At 55.2% G+C, this 15574-nt stretch overlaps 1 protein-coding gene across 4 annotated transcripts; it reads right to left on the reverse strand.

Moving 5' to 3' along the window:
• Positions 1-602: 602 nt before the first annotated feature.
• Positions 603-15315, reverse strand: MAN2B1 (mannosidase alpha class 2B member 1). 4 transcript variants are annotated; one of them, XM_045549958.1, is made up of 24 exons: positions 15126-15315; positions 13873-13975; positions 13550-13723; positions 12984-13177; positions 11789-11921; positions 11395-11540; positions 10904-11020; positions 8788-8870; positions 8581-8701; positions 8423-8501; positions 8134-8243; positions 7684-7791; positions 7232-7348; positions 6459-6641; positions 5257-5354; positions 5061-5178; positions 3534-3652; positions 3338-3439; positions 3091-3178; positions 2874-2954; positions 2248-2475; positions 1464-1619; positions 1263-1365; positions 603-836 (listed from the first exon to the last, which is right to left on the reverse strand). In XM_045549958.1, the coding sequence occupies exons 1-24, from the start codon at positions 15285-15287 to the stop codon at positions 730-732; spliced, it is 3030 nt and encodes a 1009-aa protein (XP_045405914.1). In that variant the 5' UTR covers positions 15288-15315; the 3' UTR covers positions 603-729. The 4 variants fall into 4 exon arrangements, with proteins under 4 accessions (XP_045405914.1, XP_045405905.1, XP_045405921.1 ...); XM_045549949.1 differs by having other exon boundaries at positions 8788-8873; XM_045549965.1 differs by lacking the exon at positions 13550-13723 and having other exon boundaries at positions 8788-8873.
• Positions 15316-15574: the final 259 nt, after the last annotated feature.

Here is a 15574-nt window from a genome sequence, read left to right on the forward strand (position 1 = left end):
CCCTTGAGCCCAGGAATTCAAAGTTTTAGTGAGCTATGATTGCACCACTGCACTCCAGCCTGAGCAATAGAGTGAGGCTCTCTCTCTAAAAAATAACAATAACACTAAAAACAATAAACCTTAGGCTTTATCCCAATGTCTCTGTCCTCTGCAACAGACCCCAGAGTATACCAAAAGCCCAGGGTGCACCAGGCTCTCTGCTCCAGCCCACCTGTCCAAGGCTTCACTTTAGGCCCTGCTTCTGATTTCACCTCATCCACCAGGACCTCCCAGATTCCTTGCCCTGGCAGCCCAGCCCCCCTGCAGCCATGTCAAGAAAGACTCAGGGTGTATCTTGTTCTCTGGGCGTAGGTCCAGCACAGGCCTACCCTCAGTGACTTCTCAAGACAGCTGTGCCACGGCCTGAGACAAGGAACAAAGAAGGAGGAGGGGGATGGAGTGGAGAGTGAGGCCGGGTGAGGATCGTGAAGGGTCTGCTGTGAGGATTCCGGCCAAAAAGTGACCTCCCTGCAAGGCCTAGGGCCAGGGCTCACCGAGGGTTTGCTGACTTTTCTGGGTCATACATTGTATTCCCCTCCAAAAATCAAACAAAAACACCCACACTCACTCACACTGCCACCTGTGTCTCCATGGTGGCATTTTAATGGCTTTTGTTGGTGGCAGCAACAGCAAGAGGAGAGGGAGAGTCTGCTCTATCTCCAGAGGCTCCAAGGGGGCATTCTAGCAGGTCTAACCATTCTTGTTCCATTGAACTGAGGCCAGGAAGGTACGGATTTCCATGGGCTGCAGTGTGACAGCGGCTGGGTCCAGTAGGTAGGGAGAGCGGGGTGTGGGGCCTGGGGAGGTGCAAGCGGGGTGGGAGGAGTGAAGGGTGAAGACTTCTTCTGCCTCACCCCACTGTGCTCCCTCCCCTGGAGATGGACGTAACAGTCCCTCCCCAAATCTGTCCCCAGGGCCTCCCAAACCCTTTAAACTGCTTCTCTGGGCCTGAATATCATGCCCCAAATCCCCTCCAGCGCCTGGCCACAGCCCTCATACCCTTTGGCCAACCCCAGTGGTAAAGGTCACCCTCCCAGAACTAGACAAGGGCAGAGAGTCTTGTTCTTGGGACTAAACTCCACCACCAAACCTTCAAGACCCATTGCTAGTTTGCTGCCCCATTGCAAATCCTTAAGCCCCTACCCTGGATCCTAGGACTCATGCAAGACCCCCGGCTGCCCACCCCAGGCAGGACCCCCCACAACCCTTGGCCAGGTCGCCACCTGTGTTTGGTCTCCACTTGAGCCGGGAAGCAGTGGCCCGGGGCTGGTTGGCCGCCAGCGTGGTCTCCTGCAGGCCAGTGATGGTGAAGGCGGAGAACATGTCCTGTGGGCAGTGGATGGGTCCAGGTGAGTGCAGGCAAAGTGGCCCGGTTTCCCCTCTTCCCCTCTCTCTCGTCTCCTTCCCAGTTCCGCTCTCCTCACCCGCAAGTCCAAGGTCACAGGGGAGCTCAGGTTGCGTAGTGAATCCTCCCCCACGGCAAACTGGTGCTCCAAGCGCAGCAGCAGCATCTCCGGGCCCCAGCGGGCCAGTGTGAGCAGGTGCACCGAGGGCGGCAGCTCCCGGTGCAGCCCTGAGAACTGCGGAAGACCGGACACGTCTGAGTCGCAGAGGGGCGGGGCTTTGACTGAGAGGGGCGGGGCCGAGCTGCGGTCAGGGGGGCCGGGAGTGTAGGGGCGGGGTTTATCCAGGGATGGGCGGGGCTCAGCCAAGTTGGGCACTCAGGGCGGGAGACCTGAGCCAATGAGCGGATAGGGCGGTCTGAAGCTGGGGGCGGGTCCCAGACCTGGGAGTCCCTGATGGGAAGGGACAAAACTCTGGCCTGAGACCTTGTGGCGTTAGGGCGGGGCTGAAGCTACGGAGAGGCGAGGCTGGCCGAGGGGTTGGGTAAAGCAGGATAGAACCTGGAGGAGGGAGGGGATGAGGGGGGGGCTTATGGGGCAATGGGCGTGGTTTCAGTGAGATGGGGCGGGGCCAAGACGAGGAGGAAGTTAAGGGGATCCACCCGGGGCTGTGCCCTGATACAGTCCAGGTAGGCTGTGGCTGGGCATAGGGCTGAGCGGGACTAGTTACGTCCTCCCCAGGGCAAATTAGGGGAGGGGGTGGGCCAGGAGGGTCCCCGAGGAGCCCAGGACAACCCGCACTCAACCCCGCCCCCTGGAGGCCTTATTCTGGCCCTCCCTTTATGCTTGCCCTGTCTCCCCACACCTGCTTGCGTGGAGCAGCCCGGAGGTTGTAGAGGGCGCCGCCACCCCGGGATAGCACCACCTGCGGGGCCAGGACCTCCTTCTCTGCCAGCAGCCGGTGCCCCGCGGCCGCAGTCTGGACGGTGTCCAGCAGCACGAGGTGGCGCCCTCGCACCCACGCCCCTGACCCTGACTCCAACAGTGGCTCCCCTACTCCACGTCCATCATCTTTCACCAGCCTCCGGTGCACCTGGGAGGAGAGTGGCCAGGAGAGGGTGAGGGTTGTAGGTCTCTCGGGTGTCCCTGGGCCAGAAATTGGGTAAGAGCTTGTGGGAAAGTCAAGAGAAATTAAAGGGTAGGGGGGACAAGATGAGGATGAAGGCGAGGATCTGGTAGGGGGACCCCAGCAGAGGCAGGATCCAACCTGGCAAGGGGACCAGGACAGAGGGAGGTAAGTACCTAACGCAGGACCCAGATAGGGCACGTCAGAACCTACAGGGGGTACATGGGTAGGGATCGGATAAAAGCTGGGGAAAAAGTCAAACATAGGAATGGAGTTCTCAGCTTAGTGACAGTCATAAGCCTTCAGAAACAGCCTTCAAGGTCCAGCAGGGTGACCTGCCCTGGATGGGGCTCTGACCTACTCACCATGAGCTCCAGCGAACCATCTCTCAGGCTGCTGCCCCCCTGGGAGCGGTCGGTCAGCACAGTCAGCTGCACTTTCCCATCCTGGGGGGTGAGGAGCAGAGTGAGAGGCAGAGGTTCCAGCCAGCCCCAGCCTCACCCAGGCAGTCAGGAGATGATTTGGATGAGGGGTGGCTCCCACTCTGTAGAGGCGGGGAGGGGCGGCATGGGGTAGGGGTACCGTGATATAAATCCGAGTGTTCACGGGATAGTAGTTTCCTGCCACCGGCTCGGTCTGGTTCAAGTTCCAGGTGGGTCGATAATCCCGCCTGAGGTAAGGCGTGATTTGGTCATGTTTGGGGTCTGTGTCTCTCACTCCTCATATCCCCTTCCCCCTCTCCCTTCCACACTCATGTGGTCAGGAAATGCCCCGCCCATGGGCCCCAGCATATCGCAAACCACCGATCCATGCCCTCGGTCAATCCCACCTCCTCTCTAAGATTTCGCGGCCATTGCTGTCTGTGTAGAAGACTCCGTCTGTCTCCAGCGACGTGTCAAAGCGGCTGATGACCTCCTTTCCCCAGGAATCGCTATAACCGATGGGATGGTAAGGTTGTGAGCCCTCACCTAAACCCCATCTCTGTCCTTGTCCTTCACACCCCAGCCCCAGCCTGTACCACTCACCCTACAGGGATGGGCCCCACCGTCCACTCCAGCTCCAAGTGTCGCTGTCCTGGGTACAGGCGAACCACCTGGGAACACCAGGCTGAGAAGTTCTGGTGCAACTCCTGCACCAAGGCCGTCTGCGGGCACATGGGGATGAAGGCCAGGTATCAGCCCACACCTGAGCAGAGGTGAGCCCTGCAAAAGTGCCCCCCACCCATAAATGCCTATATCAGGGTTGACCCCACCAACAGCATGCCTGCATTTTCTACTTCAGTCACTGTCACATAATTCGTGAATGTGGCATGCATGCTTGCTGCCCTCCATTCCTCCATGTCCCCTGCTTAGAATAAGATGCTAGCTTGGCACATGGCTACCTGAAATAAAGGTAGACTGTCTAGTCTTTCCTGAGACTATCAGTAGCTGTGTGACTATGGTTTGCTCCCCCACCCATCCACCATGGAAAGTAATCAAAGTGGTGTGAGCAATGTTCCTTGTCCCTTTCCCTCTGCCACCAGCTCAAATGCAGATGTGATGGCTGAAGCTTGGGCAGCCATCTTGGGCCATGATGTAGAAGTGGACTGTTGAGGAAGGCAGAGCAATGAGAGAGAAGGAGTCTGGGTGGCTGTGGAATGACCCCACCTTCACTGGATGGCCCGGCCAGACTTTCTGTTAGAAGGAAAGAATCTTCTATCTTGTTCTAGGCACAGTTAATTTGGGGAACTCTGTTCAAACAGGCAAAACTACATCTTAATACAATGACCCAAGTGTGCAGATGTTTACCTCAAAGGGAAGCACATCAAAGGTGGGGCTCTTGAACCTGCGTGAATATCAGTGTTGCCAGTACCTACCCTGTTCCCACCATAAGAGGAAACATCAGTGAGAGGCCTTGGGAAACTGCTGTTTCCAGCCAGATGTACCCTCAGATATCCACCCTAAGTGAGACTCACCCAAGGCCTAACCAAGTGTGAACTCTTAAATATCCACCCCAGATATAAACTCTTCTTACTACAGACCCCTGGGCTCAAGCGATCCTCCTGCCTCAGCCTTCGAAGTAGCTGGAACTACAGGCACATGCCACCACACCCAGGTGATTTTTCTATCTTTTGTAGTCTCCTATGTTGCCCAGGCTGGTCTCAAACTCCTGACCTCAAGTGATTCTCCCACCTCGGCCTCCCAAAGCGCTGGGATTATAGGCATGAGCCACCGCGCCTGGTGCTTGGTGAACTTTTGAAGCAGCTACAATTGGCTCCCCCTACTCATGAGCTAAGTGGGAAGAGGCCACCCCTAATCTCCAAAGATAAGTGTAACTGTGACACCCACAGATGTGAATGACTTTGTATGTGTTTCCTTGGGAAAGACTCTTACACAATCAGCCTTGAATATCAACCCTGTGGGAGAACCCTCAAATATTCCTAAGACTTGGGTCTTAGCTCCCTTTTCTGAAGATGTCAATCCTCCCACCCCCACTCTGCACACAGCCTCCTGGGCTCCGCACCCTCCCCCTTCCCCTCGCCAACTGCCCACTCGTCATTCCTGGTCACAGACCTTCACCAGTTGGATTTGAGCCCAGCGGCTCACAGGCAGTGGTTGCTGTCTGCTTGGTCTAAAGATGTAAGCACCTGAGACCTGGGAGCTTATTCTGTCACCTACACTGGCGTTGTACCTGCAGGCGGGGTGGGTGAGAGTCAGGTCCGGGCTCCACACACCACCCACCTCCCTGTGCCTGGTGGCCCTGCCTCACCAGAAGAAGGCCTGCTGAACAGGAAGCAGGAGGTTCTTCTCCATGTTTTCAATCTCCACCAAGAGCCCTGTTTGAGGGCTGAACTTTGCACGGATGTACTGGGAGAAAAGAGTTGACAGATGTTAATCACCACTGCCTCAGCCAACAGCAATCCCATCCATCTCAGGGCTCAGGACAAAACCCTGGTGTCACCCTTACCTCCTGCCGCTGTCTAACTCCTCACACTTGATCCTAAGTAGCCCAGCCCAACAGCTTCATCTTCAACCTTATCCTCAATCTCTCCACTTTGGGGCCTTCCAGGACTAGTGCAGATCCCAAGGTTTCCTTGCAGGCCCCCCCACAATCTGTTCCCCGCAACAGCCAGAAGGCACCAGTGACACCCTAAGTCTCATCATAGCCCTTGTCTTCTCCAAACCAGGGACAACTTGGGCATCTGATCCAGGAACCAAAAATGCCAGGACTCAAGAGACTTTTAGGGGCCCACAGGAATGTTTGGACTTCTTTTAGAATCAGAAGAAAACATGACTACAATAATAACATATTATAATGAAGCCTGCCTGGGTTATATTTATTGCCATAACAACACCATCATAAAAATTAAATTTTTTTAATGGAAGAAATGGTCCACAAAAGCAAAAGTACTAGGGCCCAGGACAGTCTTAATGCAGCCCTGTCCTGCCAGTGGCTCCTTTGCAGTACAAGCCAAAGTCTTCCTATTGGTCCTCAAGTCCTGAACTGTCACCTCCTTATCCTGTCCACAAGGAACACTGGGTTCCTTGTGGTCACTTGAATATGGCACACCCTCCTGCCTGAGGGATTCTGTGTGTGCTGTATGTGCTCTGCCTGCCTGGATTCCTCTTGTCCCGGATAGCCACACAGCTTTCTCCCTCAGGTCTCACCTTAAATGTCACCTTCTCGATAAGGCCTTCCCTGACATCCCCTCTAAAATTGCAAACCAACACCTGCCATCAGCTCCGACCTGTCTATCAAGTGTTACCCATGATCACACTGGGTCCTCATAACAACCCCAGGAAAGGACACTGAGGCTCAGACAAAGGTCACTCCCTCAAGGACACACAATCAGGGGAGTGGTGATAACAGACCATGAACCCAGGAGCTGCTGACCCGGAGTCCATGCAGTTCACCATGACACTGCAAATTTGTCACAGGGGGCAGGGAAGGGGATCTGAATGGGGTCTCACCTCATTTTCAATGGTCAAGATGTGGAACAAGGACTTCTTGGGTCTGGGTTTTGGGGTGTGGACCTGGGGGTCCCGTCTGGTCAACAGGGCTACTGAATAGACACTGAAGCCCAGGGCAGGCACAGAGACTGAGAACAGCAGCTCTGAATGGTCCTTCTTCTCTGTGCTGGGAGTTACCACCACCTGGAGCAAGGGAGGAGGGAAACTGAGTCAAGGTACTGTGAGTACACATATAAAGCCAGATATACATGGAGGTATCAAACTCAAGCTGGGGGAAGGAGCCCTGGGATGGGGGAAAAAATCTAGGTGTTGTGGGGATGGGCAAGGGGGATGGCAGATTCCACGGGAAAAATTGCACAGAAGATTCACAAGGTGGTAAAATTCCACTGGGAGGATAGAAGAGACTGCCTGGGGAGGAGTGAGAGAAGAAGTAGCGGAAGAGATACTTGAGGCAAGGGAGAGATGGGAAGATTTGGGGGAGAAGAAGAGGTTTGTGGGAGGAGGCTTTCTGGGGTAAAGGGGATACTCAGGAAGAAAAGTTCGGGGGGGCGGGGCATTAAAAAGGGGACCTCTCACGGGAGGCAGATGATCCCAAGGCGAGCTGATGTTAAGGGGCAAAGGGGGAGGAGGTATTCACAGGCAGGAAGTGTTCATGGAGGGGATTGGTATTCATGATGGGTGGTACCCAAGAGAAGGAGGTGTCCAAGAGGGGAGGGGTGAACTGTCCATAAGGAGAAGTGTCCAAGGGAGGAATATTCATCAAATGGGCTCACAGAGCTCTGCACAGTCCTGCTATTGGGGTCCCTCACAAGGAAAATTCCTTTTCTGACTGGCAGCCGCACCATCCAATCCACCTTCCGCGCCAAAGGATTATATACGGTGACCTGGAACTGGGGTGAGAGGGTCAGGGAGGGGATGGGGTCACAGCAGGACTTCTCCCAACCCACCCACCTTGCACAGCCACGTCCCTGAGTGGTCCCGGTGTGGTCAAGGTCCTCCAGGCCAAATTCCTTCGTGGTACATTGGTCTCTGTCCTTTCCCAGCTTCACTGCACCCCAGGTCATCTCACCCCACTCAGTACAGTACTCCAAAAACATTTCGCAACTACCCTCTGTACAGTCCATCAACCCCCTCTTCGCCCCACCGGGCGATCTGCAAGGTTTCCCCTGCTCTGGGGGCACCCACGGGACCTGCCTCCCGGCCCCGCCCCTCCCGCCTGGCTCACGCTCTCCACTTGCTGGCTGAGCGGGCAGATGCTGATGTTGAGGTTGGGGCAGAACGTGAAGTCTTCCTTGGAGCCTCTGAGCCACGCCAGCGCGTTGCTCAGGAGAACCTGGGGAGGAGCCCAAAGGGAAGGGTCAGCTCCGGGCGATCCCTCTGCCTCCCCTCCCGAACCCTCCTAGGACCCGCTCCGTTCCTGTCTCCGCCTCCCATAGGCCCCGCCCCAACATGAACATTTCTAGGCCACACCCCACTGCCCTCGACCACACCCCATACATGCCTTCGCCCTATCCTGTCTCCGCGCTATCATCCGAGAAGCTCCACCCCCAAGCGCCTTTCCAGGCCCCGCCCCGGTGCCCTCAACCACGCCCCACACCTGTCTCCGCCCCCCACCTCAAGCCCTCGACCCGCCCCCTTCTTGTCTCCGCCCCCTCCCCAGCTCCGCCCCATGCACCTCGCATGGCCTCCAGCCAGCAGCGAGCTGGCGCGCATAGTCGTAGGCCACGTGCTGTCTGGAGGTGCCGCTGACCGCATCGTGATGCTGGAGCACTGCCATCGCCTCATCTGCAGGCCAACGGTGAGTCGGGTGGGGTTCCACAGGACTCCCGGCCCCGACCACAAGGAGAAGCAAAATGTCTCCGGTGGACAGGGTTCTTTGGGGCTTCAAGAGGGGACTCGAAGCGGCCTAGGCACGGTCTCCAGCTTCGGCCCCGCCCCTGTCCCCTCGGTGGTCCGACACCTACTGAGGGGTGCACTGTTTCCTGAGCCATAGGGTCCCACGTTGGCCGCCGGACCCGCCAGCGCCTCCAGCTGGTTGCACACCTGAGGGACAGAAAGTATATTGGGGCACCGGGCCTGCCTGGCCTCCTGGGCTGCCTCCTCGAGCCCGGCGCCCACCCACCTGCAGGAAGTTGTAGCTGAGGCGCTCGTAGCGTTTGAGGGCCGGCCGGCTGGTGAAATAGCCGGTCCAGAACATGTGGGGGCCGTCCGCATAAGGGAAGAAGTCGTCGTGTTTCACCGACCTGAAGTGCCAGGGGCATTGACAGCAGGGTCATGACCCACCGGGGCATGCCAACCCCCCCCCAAGCTCCTTAGTCCCCCCAAATACCAGGTGAGGTTGGCCTTGTTCAGCTCCCAGAGGTAACAAGCGGGGGTGGAGTAGAGAACATTGACGCTGCTCCCGTTTGCCTGCTGCTGGGGGAGGCGTCTGTGTGAGCCCGTGGGAGTCCGCACCTTCCCGGGGGCCCACAGGGATGCGTGTACACACTCCCACACGTGTGCACACATTCATGCATCCAGTAGGTTTAGAGGGTCTGAACACACATTTCGAGTGCAAACCACTGGTCCAGTGTGAAAATGAATTTGGGTTGAAGCCAATGTTACCAGCCTTGAAAAGATTTCCGAGATGCAAGAAGAAACCTGAACTTTTACTAAACTCCTTTTTATTAATTCCAACTTTATTATTAAAAACTGTCATGGACAAACTAAATGTGACATTATAGGGCAGGAATAATCATTTTTCAGCAGCCAGCACCAGATTGTTACCAAAAGACACATTTTTTATAATGGATGGGAGCTGACTTTCAGCTGAGGGAGGTGGAGGAACAAGGTGACCTCCATGAGGAAAAGGATGTTTGTTCTGCTGGTGCTGTGTCCCCAGTGTACACAGTAGATGCTCAATTAACATGTGAGTGGACAGAGGGCTGTGCATGGGACTACAAGCTTTATGTGCATACACACAGTGAAATACACTGTGTTCATTCAGCAGTCACTCAGTTCTTCAATATGCTCAGGATTGTAGACACAATCTAGAACCAGAGAGGCCAGCCTCTGCCCTCATGCAATTCATAGCCAAGTGGAGGAGAGAGACATTGAACAGATGGCCAGTTGGTTACGACTGACCTGGATGTGGCATCTTAGCTATTGACTGAAGCTGGTAAAAGCACAGAGGAAAGATCAGGGCTCTGCCTGGAGTTAGGTGAGGGCTTCCTGGAGGAGACATGGCAGCTGGTGTCTTAAAGCAGGAGCAGGAAGTTTTCAGTCAGAAATAATGATAAACAACCACTAATACGTATTATGTGCCAGGCACTGTTCTGATCTATGCCAATAAACTCATTAAACTCTCATTAACAGTGCTGTGAGATGGGGACCACCATTATGCCCATTTTGTAGATGAGAAAACTAAGGCACTGAGTGCTAAAAATCATTTCTCAAAGTCACAGAGCCAGTAAGTGGCAAAGTCAGGATTTGAACCCAGGGATTCCATTTCCAGAGTTTGTAAAATGGAGTCAGTGACAGGAGAAACAGCAAGAGCATGTGACATCATGGTGGCCCAAGGACATGGTATTTGCAGAAGAAAGTGGTCAAGATGTTGAAGCCTCCTCAGGGGCCAGGGGTATGGGGGACTGAGAAATGTCTTTTGGAAGGCCCTGGGTGATGGTTGGTTACTGAGAGCTGTTTTTGTGAAACAGCTGTTCAGGGAGCAAATGGGAGGTGGGGACAGAGATTGCTTAGGTAGTGAGATGTCTGAGATGGGGCAGGGGAAAAAAACAAGTTTCTGTGCTGATGGGAAGTAGTGACTGCCTGTGCAAACAGCTACAGCCACAGGCCACTTACAAGGGACACATCAACACATCTGTGGTAGGTAGAATAATAAGCACCAAAGATGTCCATGTCCTTTTGATCACTAGAACCTATGGCAATGGAAGACTGCAGATGGAGCTTATCAGCTTATTTAAAATGAGTTTATCAGCTCATTTTAAAATAGGGAGATTATATTGGATTATATAACATGCCCAATGTAATCACAAAGATCTTAAAACTTAGAGGAGGTGAGAATGAGAGAAAGAGATGTGATTATGGGACCAGGTCAAAGAGATGCTATGTGGCTGGCTTTGAAGTTGGAGGAAGCGGCCACAAGCCAAGGAATGCACACAGCCTCTAGAAGCTGGAAAAAGCAAGGAAAAGTATTCTCTCCTGGAGCCTCCAGAAGGAACCAGCCCTGCCAACTCCTTGATTCTAGCCCAGTGAGACCCGTGTCAGACTTCTGACTTACAGAACCATAAGACAATGTATCTCTGTTGTCTTTGAGCTGCTAAGTTTGCAATAATTTGTTATGTAGCAATAGAAAAACTAAGACAGCACCCAGAGCTATGCACATGACCCAAGGGCCAGGAATACAAGCACATACATGCACATGGGCATCACAAGGTAAGAACACTGACCTGTGCGTTGACCAGCCGGATGAGTTTGTCAAGATTCTTGAACCACATGTTGGCATTCTCATATTGGAAGTCCGAGCCCATGGTCATCACGGTGTGGTTGGTGCGGTAGTGCTGGCTCTGCAGGCCAGAGGGGAGTCCTCAGGCCAGGTGTCCTGGGCCACCCGTGTATAGCTGTGCCTCGGTATATGTGTGGTTAGGGATGTGGGGGCACGGGACTATGGCACATGGCAGCATAGAGACACAGATGAAAGTAGCCACTAGTTGTTGAGCAATTCTCTCAGACCCCTACAGAGATGAGGGCGTGGAGGCACTGGGCCATGCTATCTCTCCTAATGACAAATGCACACAAATGTGGAGGAAGGGTGTGGCAATAGTGAATGGAATACTATCTTCCTCCAAGGGGTATGAGAAGGTTTTAGGGCACATGGGCGATGGAAAGGATTCGGTGCATTGTATACATGAGACCTGCAGGTTCTGGACACCAGGGTTACCTGCAAAAGGGCCAGATGCAGGAAGTAATTGACCAGATCCTTGGCGTTGTACTCGGGGCTTTGGGGGTCCTCCACGACAGGCCCGTCGACACACAGCACGTCCCAGCACAGATGCTTTGGCGGATTGTACATATTAGGGAGCACACCTGTGGGGCCACACCAGGCTCAAGGGGTGTCCCAGCATCCCACACTTACCCTGCGTTCAGAGTTTGCCATGCCCCACCCAGGAAGGGCTTCAGAACTTGCAAGGCCCAGTGCACAAGGAAAATGCAGGACCCTTGTCCACAAATTATTAGGAATTCTAGGACAGTGACCACAGAGCATTAAACTAAGCCCAGGGCCCGTCTGAGCATAGGGCCTCATGGGCCAGCCCTGCCCCCACTGGTCCCCTCACCGGTGAAGAGGTCGGCGATCGGGGGCCTCAGGCTGGCACTGGCCCGCCACAGCTGCTCCATCTCCTGCATCTCCTTGCGCTCCAATTTATCTTGATAATCAAGGCGCCCCAAGAAGAAGCCATCAAAGCCCATCTAGGGGTGGGGCAGGAGGAGACAGTGTGAATCAGTGCCCAGCACTATCACCAAAGTTCCCCTCAGCTCTGGGGTGATGAGTCAGACCCCATGTAGAAAGTGGGGCTGAATGGGGGAGGCCTCCAGTTTCCTTCCAGGCTTCAGAAAGGACCAGAACACACCCCTAGGAGAACAGGGAGCTGGTAAATTGAAAACCAGAACCCACCTCCACTTCCCCAGTGCGGTCAAAGCCCAAAGGAGGCCTGATTCCAGGAGGGAGGGCCCTCTTCTGCAGCCTGAGGATGGATGGGGACAGAGCACAGCTAATGACAGGGTCTCGCTCTGTCACCCAGGCTAGAGTGCAGTGGCATGATCATAGCTCACTGCAGCCTCAATCTCCCGGGCTGAAGTGATCCTCCTGCCTCAGCCTCCTGAGTAGCTGGGACTACAGCAGCTATAGGCATGCGCCACCATGCCCAGATGATTTTTCTATTTTTTGTAGAGACGGGGTCTTGCTATGTTGCCCAGGCTGGCCTCAAACTCCTGGCCTCAAGTGATCCTCCTTTCTCAGCCTCCCAAAGTGCTAGCATTACAGGCGTGAGCAACTGTGCCCAGCCCAAGGCCAGTTTTAAAGCAGAGTAGAGCCAGACAGAGTGGCTCACACCTGTAATCCTAGCCCTTTGAGAGGACAAGGCAGGAGGATCACTTGAGGCCAGGAGTTCGATACCAGACTGGCCAACATAGCGAGACTCCCATCTCTACGAAAAAAAGCAGGGTAGGCACCCACATGAAACCCAGCTTGGGGAGAAGCCAGGATCGTGGCAAGTGGGTGGGGCCAGAACACGGAGAAGGTTGGTTCAGGAGAGGAGGTGGAGCCAGCCCCAGCTGGGTCAGTCTGGGGCCTAGACATAGATGGCTAAATGAGGCCAGAGCAGGAAAGGCATGCGACTCACTCAAGGGGCAGGGCCTCATCGGGCCAGCGGGACATCACTGTGAGATTGCAGGGAAAGGGCGGGTCTTGAGTGGCCATGGTCGGAGTCAGAGTGAGTGAAGGGGAAGGTCCCAGAGAGGTCGGGGCAGCACCTGGGAAAACAGCGAGGCCTGTTCCCGAGAGTGGCCGAAAGGGTCTATGTGCCAGGCCACACGGGGGCGCCCGTCGTTGCCGAATGTGTCCTCCAGGAAGCGCAGCCCAAGTGTCATCTGGTCCACGATGGCGCCGTAGTGGGTGGCCGCCTCATCGTTCATCACCCAGCCACCATTGGCAAACTCCAGGCGTCCTGTTCCAGGAGAGAAAAGGTCAGGGTCAGAGCCGGGAGTGGGGCCAGGATGAGTGATGCTGGGGACAAGAAGGCTGGCCTGTGTACTCAGGCCTGGTGGAAGGAGAAGAGGGGTCTCTCCCAGGCCAGTATAGCTGGATAAGGAAAGAGGACCCCTGTATGGCAGGCTTCCCAGAGGACCCACTGGAGGTGGGGCCTTGACGGATGCACAGGAGTTCTGCAAATAAAGGATTCCATGCAGGCGGAGTGGCACCCATATACAACTGACATGGTGTGATAAAATCTCAGAAACCAGGATTGCAGAAGCAGAAGCTGGGCTGAGCTTCCTTTTTTCACTTCCTTGGGGTTTTCACTTCCTTGGGGCAGGCTCACCCTGGCGCACCAGTTCCCGCACGATTTCCTGTGTCGCATTTGTCTGTTGGTGCCACCAACGAGAGAAGAAGGCGATCTCCACATAGATGAAGCGGCGGGTGGGATCCGCCAGAAGGGCCGAGATGACTGAGTCCAGGATATACTGCACACCAGCATGCTGGTAGTCTACCTTGGCTGTGGACACAGCGGTGTCGACACAGGCTGTCAGGGGCCAGCAAAGCTAAGCAGTATATTCCCAGACACAGGAGCCCAAGGCATTGCCCCCACCCTGATGTCCAGTACCCAGAAAGGACTAGAAGGGCCAGTCCCCACTTTCTACTCACTGCCATAATAGTACTGGTCCACCGTCTTGAGCCAGCCCACGTCGTCATGTGTGTGGGCCACCAGGTGCACATTGAGCATATCTGGCTGTACTGTGGGGCATGTCTGCACAGGGACCCCAAACACACACACACCCCCTATCAGTAAACCCAGAGTTCAGAGGCAGGCTGGGGTGGGGGGGGGGTGGGAGTGGGGGTGGGGGGTGGGGGGGAGAGTGCAAAGTTAGTCTTGATCTAGAAGTGAGTGACTCAAGAAGTAGAGAAGGCCGGCACGGTGGCTCACGCCTGTAATCCTAGCACTCTGGGAGGCCGAGGCAGGTGGATCGCTCAAGGTCAGGAGTTCGAGACCAGCCTGATCAAGAGCGAGACTCTACTAAAAAAATAGAAAGAAATTATCTGGCCAACTAAAATATATACAGAAAAAATTAGCCGGCCATGGTGGCACATGCCTGTAGTCCCAGCTACCCGGGAGGCTGAGGCAATAGGATCGCTGAAGCCCAGGAGTTTGAGGTTGCTGTGAGCTAGGCTGACGCCACAGCACTCACTCTAGCCCGGGCAACAAAGCGAGACTCTGTCTCAAAAAAAAAAAAAAGAAGAAGAAGAAGTAGAGAAGAGGCCTGACCTTGCCTATGTGCAGAGGCCAGGCCCTCGCAGGTGGGACACACACATAGTTGTGCTCATGGATTTAACTCCCACTTTGCACAATCCCACAAAGCAGCTCTCATTTGCACCCAGAGAAAATAATAATAGTAGTAGCTGATGTTTGTTAAGCATTTGCAGAAGGCAGACAGTCACTCTGGGCGATAGACTGGTATTATCCCCAGTTTTCAAATGAGGGGACTGAGGCTCAGAGAGGGGTGGTGACTTGCCCAAGGTCATACAGCCAGGAAGTGGAGGAGCTAGGCTGGAACTCCAGACTAGCTGACTCGAGTCCCAGCTTTCAACCAGTACCCCCTCTACTTACACACACACACACACACACACACACACACACACACACACACACACCGCTGCTCAATCCCGGCCCCTCCAATCGCACAGTTAAGTGCATGAAACGTCCAGGCAAGCGACATGTGGACGCAGGTACAATCAGACAGCCCCATTCTCAAATGCGCACAATCAGATCTCGCAATGATACAAAGCACGCACTCAGACCACCCTATCATATCAGCAACCATTCACTCGGCACCCACAGAACAGACCACCCACACCTTGGGGCCGGTTCTTGTAAGTTTCCACCCCCAGGCCTAGTTCACCTCATATCCTGCAGCCCGAACGCCGGGCGCCGCCAGCAACAGCAAAGACAAACAGGGCAGAGGGGGGAGCGGTGGCCGCAGGCCCCGGGAGCTGGTCCTGGGCCCCGCCGCGCGTGGGCAGCCACGAGAGCGGACCAACAAAGCCCGCGCGCCGGTGCCCATGGCTCAGCGCTGTTTTCCTGAGGCTTCCCGGGCCCCAGTAAAGAAGGGCAGACGCCCCGCCCCCAGAGCACGGTCTGGCCAATCGGCGCCGGCAGGGCGTGGCTAGGTCACAGCTTGGCAGGTCACGGGACAGGCTGTATCATTGGGCAGACCTGGTGTCGCTTGGAAATGCAGGAAAGCCCCCGGCATGTTCCACCCTCAGGGCAATTGGTTCGGCCAGAAGCGCGTTTGGCGTCTCCCCGGCTTTGTGGGGCCTTAGAGTGCCTCCCATCCCCAGCACTGCAAGT

The sequence above is a fragment of the Lemur catta genome, chromosome 1, assembly GCF_020740605.2.
Source record: "Lemur catta isolate mLemCat1 chromosome 1, mLemCat1.pri, whole genome shotgun sequence".
Classification (NCBI taxonomy): Eukaryota; Metazoa; Chordata; class Mammalia; order Primates; family Lemuridae; genus Lemur; species Lemur catta.

What these genes read in the sequence shown, in the direction of transcription:
- MAN2B1 (XM_045549949.1), bottom strand. Translation starts at nt 15,287, where the DNA reads ATGGGCACCGGCGCGCGGGCTTTGTTGGTCCGCTCTCGTGGCTGCCCA. An exon ending in AACAAGGCCAACCTCACCTG is followed by an intron (nt 8,702 to 8,787) that starts GTATTTGGGGGG and finishes CTGGCACTTCAG; the next exon opens with GTCGGTGAAACACGACGACT. An exon ending in CTGTGACCTTGGACTTGCGG is followed by an intron (nt 1,366 to 1,463) that starts GTGAGGAGAGCG and finishes CACTGCCCACAG; the next exon opens with GACATGTTCTCCGCCTTCAC.